At 37.0% G+C, this 7,211-nt stretch overlaps 1 protein-coding gene across 1 annotated transcript; it reads right to left on the bottom strand.

Annotated features, from left to right (window-relative positions):
* Positions 1-1,460: 1,460 nt before the first annotated feature.
* Positions 1,461-6,650, bottom strand: LOC145988586 (armadillo repeat-containing protein 5-like). The gene is made up of 3 exons (XM_083123571.1): positions 6,461-6,650; positions 3,902-4,150; positions 1,461-2,434 (listed from the first exon to the last, which is right to left on the bottom strand). The coding sequence occupies exons 1-3, from the start codon at positions 6,565-6,567 to the stop codon at positions 1,645-1,647; spliced, it is 1,146 nt and encodes a 381-aa protein (XP_082979697.1). The 5' UTR covers positions 6,568-6,650; the 3' UTR covers positions 1,461-1,644.
* Positions 6,651-7,211: the final 561 nt, after the last annotated feature.

The raw sequence follows: 7,211 nt of genomic DNA, 5'->3' as shown, positions 1-7,211 counted from the left end.
ACACAATACATCTTTATTGAGTTTTCAAACGAATATAAAATATATTTTCATTAATTAAGGAAAACAATGAAGCATAATACTATAAAAACAATAAAGCTAAAGCTGGTAAAGTACTATACAGAAAGGTAAGTATTTTATTGTTCAAACATGAACACTTACTACATATCAAAATAGATCGGCTTATTACTTCATACAAATCACTCTTGTAACAAAATTTACAAAAAAAATAAATAAAAAAATATTCAAAATATTTTAGGATGAATTCAAGAGCACATCACAGCATTCCTAACATCACGAAAATACTGTTTTATTATCACTTTCTTTTAAATGAGTTTTTTTTTCAGTCAAGGCAATGGCACTGGATGCAATAGGAACATATGTTTTTCACAATAACTAGGTGAGATTTTGACATTCAGACTTATTTGGAAAAAATATCTTCAAGTAACAGATACAACAAAGGAATATGTTCTTTCTATTACATATCTTGCAAAACCTGAACATTTCTCACCTGTGTGTGTTTATGACTATATTCTAAACTACACATTTGGCACAAAATAATGTAAGACCTGGTAACAATGAGATCATGTGTTTTGTTAGCCAAGAACTGACTATCATGCAACTGATTCAAAAATAGAATGCAAATGTTTGACTTAGAACTGGAAACATTCCACAACATGCTTGATTATAAATAACATAATAACAACATACAAAAATATCTAACCAAACAAAACAAAAAAATAAAAATATAATAATTCCATGGGTCTTCTGGTCATTTGCCTATCAATTTCAGTGACTCATTCTCACTTTCCAGAAGGCTGCTGACTGACCTTTTTCTTTCAGTCAAGAATCGCAAAAAAAAAAAAAAAATTTAGATTTTTTATCTAAAAACAAACATTATCAAAGATATTAGAACCAGACTTATAGCTGGAAGTCTGCTAAACAATAGGAACTGCCATGATTCTGCTTTCTCTTTTCTCCTAACCACCTCGAAGATTCTAATTCCTGGCCATGTCAGAAGAAGAAAACCAGAAATAGTTTTGGAAACTCTGAACGAAATAAGGACATACTACACATTTCTATGTTGTTGAATGTATTTAGCCAAGCAAACACCACAAGGTACATGGCTGAAGGCACTACCTGTGCCTATAGTCTGAATACACTAGACTCTCGCTAATCCGGCCCACATCTGGCCTGTAGTCACTCAAGCAGAAATGATGCGCACAACAATGAATTATCAACAATGTTGTTAGTTAAAAATGTTAAACAATGCTATACATACGTACAGTATTTGAAATTGTGACTTTCTTACAGTAAAGTTCAGTACATACTATGGCTTCTAAAAGGAAACACATAAAGTACAGCCTGTATAGTCCCCATGTGTTTTAAACTACATAGTAGTAGCCTACGTAATTTCCGACCCTCTCAATAATCCGGCACTTCCGCGAATGCAAGGAATATGTGCAAGGAATGGCCGGATTAGCGAGTCTAGTGTAGTACGGAAAGATTCTTTTCATCTTTGTTATTGTCAGGAGGGCAATATGGATGGCACACAGTGAGGGAAACTTGGTTAAACCTGAACACAACTCTGCGGAAATCCACAATTCATATGCTGCAGTCTTGCAAAACTACCATGAGACTTAATACTTAACAATAATTACATAATTCAAGAAAATCACAAGAGATTACATTCAATTTCTTAGATATTATATTCTGAATCCTCTCCTGTATATCTGTCCACCAAACAGACTCAATAAGTGATTGGAATGTTTGCACCCTAGTCTGCAGATCCATTTTGCCCACGAGTAGATATTTTACAGTTTCGGTACAGAGAAACTGAAACTCGGCCGTCTCCTCTTGTACAGTGCAACTGATCCATTCCAAGATTTTCAACACCGTGCCAGCGTTTATGTGATGTGTCACGACATCTTTGCACATCTTTTCGTGGAGTTCTGGTAGCAAGAACTTATTGGATGCTGTGATCACTTCCAGTGCAGTATCCAAACACACGTTGTTTGTGACATCGCAGTTGCATCCGAACTGGAAGTGGATCACGTAGCCCAGGCATGAGACAGAAATGTCCTGCACCCGGATGACACTCTGCTTCGATTCCTTAAAGGAGTCTTTGAACATTGCATCAAACACAGGACACTTTTCGCACAGAATCTGTCTATTGGCTGAAATGGATGAGCCTGCGTCCAGCTGGAACTCCACATCCTTCGGAGAGTTTTCCCAGTTGCAGCAATTCGTCTTTGGGGTTTCGTTCCATGACAAATCTTTCTCTTTAATTGTGCACACCAAGCTGACTTCCAGAGTTAAATACCACAGACTTACCACAGCGTATTTCAGTGCTTCAGAGTCTTCCATCTCTAAAGCTTCGAAAATTATTTTCAGGCCACCAGAGTCTATCAGCAGGTTCTTTAATTCATCATAATTTCTGAAACAAAAGTTGAGGACGATAAGATTTCTCGTTAACACTTATTAATAGCTCAGTAGATTAACAAAGAGGGTGAAAAGAGTAATCCACCCACTACCCAGATAAATCTAAAATTACCAATCAGCTTTTTTTGGAAGTAGTGTGCTTTGTGATCAATTTATGATCTAACTGCTGAAGAATCTGTTCAAAGTCCTGCCTGTGTACGAGTATTCTTTCACAAATTTGCATCCAATAATCATTGTTGTGTGATTAACCAAAGGTTATGGTTAAATTGGATCTTATCTTGTTTGAAGTTTTATTTGTATTTTTGTTATTTTTCATCATTTTTGGCTAATTGTGACAATGAGGATAGATAAAATTGATGAAGGGTCACTCACAAAGAATGCCCATACTAGGATTCGAACTTTAGTTGTGAGTCCAAAAGTCTACCAGTTAATATGCTTTGCCAGCGAGCCAACCCTTTATTGAAAATATTCAAGATGGTGATCAGAGTGAGTTAGGGAGACTTTGGAAGATAGGGAGGAGAGCAGTGAGTTTCCTACCCTGTTTTCAGTGCTCCTGCAAAAACTTTCACTTTTCTGCCCCTCCTGCTTTACCACGACTGTTGGAATAAAATATAAATTCATGAAGGAACACAAATGAGATCCATGATGCAGCTCAGGACTTACAGATGGAAACTTCCCCATGGTCACATGGTTGGTGTGTGTGTAGTGTATTCATCTTGTTTCTTCTTATTTTAACTCAAATCGCAGTGTGCCTCCCCGATGGCACAGTGGTGGTATCGTTGTCGCCTTGTTTGGGTTCGATATTTGGTGGATGCACATAGTGGTTTGGATCTCACTTTAAACTGTAGGTCCAGTACCGATTAGCCTTACTGTGCATAAAGTGGGCTTAAAACACCAAATCAATCAATCAAATTACAGCGTAACTTTTGCAGAAAAAAAGTTCCTTTCCAACCTGTATGAAAACCTTATGGTTCTGATGGGAATTAATATTTAAATATCTCAAAAACCTACATATCTTTGTATGCCTATTACCTCCTCCACATTCTCTTTCCTTTACCATGACGAAAGATCCACAAAACATTTCACATTGTAAACCTTCTGAACAGGCAATGCAAATTTTTATTTTACCAATCTTCAGTAAGAAATCCTTCAATTGAAACAATAAGAATGGTAAACGTGTAACTACTAATTTCACGAGAAGTTATTAAAAATAGATGTAACTCAATCACAGATATATAACCTAAAAACAACCACATTGCACTTCTAGACAGTACCTGTGTCACATTTATAATTTCTCAAAATAGGAACTACACCATAGGTATAGTTACTCAAAGCATTAACTGTAACAGTTACCCAACACAGTAGACATGACACACATTTAATGAAATCAGTAACTGCATCACAGATAGTTATTCAAATCAGTAATCACATTTGAGGCTTGTAGCCCTCGCATGACACTCACCTGACAATGAATGGGATGGAGAAAGCAAATATGTTCCTCCTGTCAAAGTCTTCAGACAACAGACTGTCAGCCAAAACTTTATATAATTTGTTTATATCCACTACAGTTGCTATGTGCTCGACAACACTCTCCCCAATACCCATACCTTGATCGCATGTCTCGCATTCCTCATGGATTCTCAGACACAGTTTACTGTAGATATCCAGAACAAAACGATGCTCCACAATGACTTCAAAGTTATCAACGTTTCTGAAAACATACATATATTCAAACTGTACTGGACAATAATAGTTATACCTACAAGGAGATTAAGCTTTAGCACTTTACAATACTGAAAACCAAGACGGACGACTTGCTTACCAAAGAAATGAACCGCAAGGACCTGAAAATATTCTCAGCCTAGCTTTCTGAACGTAGGACAGCATACGTGAGATTCGTCCAGGCATCTACAGAATTCAGGGTTTGACATCCAGTGGGGTTATTCAGTGTTGATCCAGTCGACTGTGAAGTCAACTCACTAGTTATGGGGATACTGCTGTAGAAAGTCAGGTAGCAGTGGCAATGGAGCTCTACTGTTACTTTTGACTAATCACAATGACAACGATGAATGATCATCAGATGAAATTTATGAAGGAGCACACACAAAAAAATATACAGGTCATGGCTTGAACCCAGTTTCTGATTCGACCACTCACACTCAACAAACTGCCTCTGAGGAAAATTATTGATTTGAAGTTTCAGGAGACTAACATTTCACTAGCATTTTTTTCCTTCAAATTTTCCATTGTAAATGGAGTTATAATGGCTGTTGAAATGTTCTTATATTGTTAAATTCTTTCTACTTCATAGGACGTTATCTGACAACGCCAGAGGTTTGAGGTTTAACTAGGATCTATATTTGCCGAGGTGCAATGTCTATTGAGCAAGTCAGCGGCATGTGCTTAACTTGGAAAGGTGGGGGGGGGGGGGGGGACAGGACTTGACTTTGTAGAGGAAGATCAAACTTGGGATTTAAACTTTCGAGGGCAGAATCAAACTTGGGACTTAACTTTCGGGAGCAGAATCAAACTTGGGACTTAACATTGGGGGGCAGAATTGTAATGGTGTGAAGAAGTTACAGTAATTCTTTCCGTTGGATATTTCTTAAATACAACACTGAATCAGAGTACTATCTTACTGAATGTTGCTAAAGTTCATTTTAGTAGGATCTGGCCCACTATGTGCACCCATCAGGTGTACTAATGATACTCTCTTAAAAATTGCAGAGACCCAATTCTTTATTTTATCAAATCAAATTTCCTGATTTCTCTACCTTCATATTAATTTCCCCAATTTTTCCCATGATTTCCAGGTTAATGTAAACCTTGAATTATTATAAATGTCACGTACACAAACTGCATTGTTGGCGTTTGAGGTAGATGATCATAGATGGCAGCATGCAAAAAGAACGACACTTATGTTTGATGATGCATAAAGCAATTTAGAAAGTGGGTCAGAGATGGCAGCACTCAAGAAAACGTATACAATTGTATACAAAAGAGAAAAATGGAAAGCGCTGATGTGGTGAAATAATGATTGTAGATATTAATACTAATTATAATGGAAGAAATAAATGAACTTAGCACAATAACAGGATATAAATAAGGTGGAAATGGTAATTAATATTCAGTAATAGCATAAGTGATCATTATAGAAAAGTAAAGAAGTCGAATTGTAATTATGATTCTGGGTCTATTTCGGTTCCCACGAACTGAGAGTTTCATGCAGCTTTTGGGTTGTTTTTTCCCAGGTTTAGCGCCATTTCAAAGCAGGCACCCAAGCACTTTTGGTAGGCGCATCTATTGCAGCTCCAAGTTAAGGTTAGCGCCGGTCAGGTGGCGATCTTTTAACTAACCCCTTCCTATTTGTTTGTCTGGGAGATCGATTTGGATCGACAAAGAAAAGGTGAACATGATATAGAATCAGTAACAATGTCTTACTCTTTGTTCCCCCACCCCCAATTTTCCACTTTCTCACATGATTTAGTGATGTTTTGAATACGGCGATGCCCAGCTTCTTATAGATTGATTTGCTTCATTTTACTTCGCTTTTTGTGCCACTTTTGGCTAATTTGTGAAGATTGGGATGAGTGATGGTTTCATCATGAAATTGATGAATGAACTCACAAACACCCATGCCCATGCCAGGATTCTAACCCGGGACCCCTGGCATCATAGTGCAATGTGATAACAACTCTGCCACGGGAGCCGGCTCAGCTTCTTATAGTATGCACAAATACTAGTAGATGGTTTCCTGGCGCCTGATTTTCAGAGTTGGCACCTAGCTCTGAGGAAGATTTTTCGAGTAATGGGTATTGGACCTGGTACTCCTTGATAACAAGGTGATACTAATATCACTATGCCATTGGGAGGCTGCTTTTAATAAATCAATGATAATTGGAGGAGATCTTATTTAGACTCACACATTAGAGAGATACTGCACAATCACAGTTCCACATGGCTTACACAATTTCAATATCACAAAGGGCAATGCAACTAGAAAAAAATAATAAATACTCACCCTGTAATATTATTCAGGACTGTTTCTGCTGTCAGGTCAGGATCATTGGTAACAACCAAGTAATCTACCAACGTGTGCATGGTATTGATCAACATGGCCCCATCCATGTAAAAATCTATATTGCAACCTTTGAGAAGAATTAATAACAAACAATGTATCCTCTCATTCTTGACTTTCTCAGTGTCTACCAAGAAGCTCAGTCAGGTGTACTAATGATACTCTCTTAAAAATTGCAGAGACCCAATTCTTTATTTTATCAAATCAAATTTCCTGATTTCTCTACCTTCATATTAATTTCCCCAATTTTTCCCATGATTTCCAGGTTAATGTAAACCTTGAATTATTATAAATGTCACGTACACAAACTGCATTGTTGGCGTTTGAGGTAGATGATCATAGATGGCAGCATGCAAAAAGAACGACACTTATGTTTGATGATGCATAAAGCAATTTAGAAAGTGGGTCAGAGATGGCAGCACTCAAGAAAACGTATACAATTGTATACAAAAGAGAAAAATGGAAAGCGCTGATGTGGTGAAATAATGATTGTAGATATTAATACTAATTATAATGGAAGAAATAAATGAACTTAGCACAATAACAGGATATAAATAAGGTGGAAATGGTAATTAATATTCAGTAATAGCATAAGTGATCATTATAGAAAAGTAAAGAAGTCGAATTGTAATTATGATTCTGGGTCTATTTCGGTTCCCACGAACTGAGAGTTTCATGCAGCTTTTGGGTTGTT

Source organism: Lepisma saccharinum, chromosome 6 (assembly GCF_977018435.1).
Source record: "Lepisma saccharinum chromosome 6, izLepSacc3.1, whole genome shotgun sequence".
Lineage (NCBI taxonomy): Eukaryota > Metazoa > Arthropoda > Insecta > Zygentoma > Lepismatidae > Lepisma > Lepisma saccharinum.
This window is presented reverse-complemented; position numbering and strand designations above follow the sequence as displayed.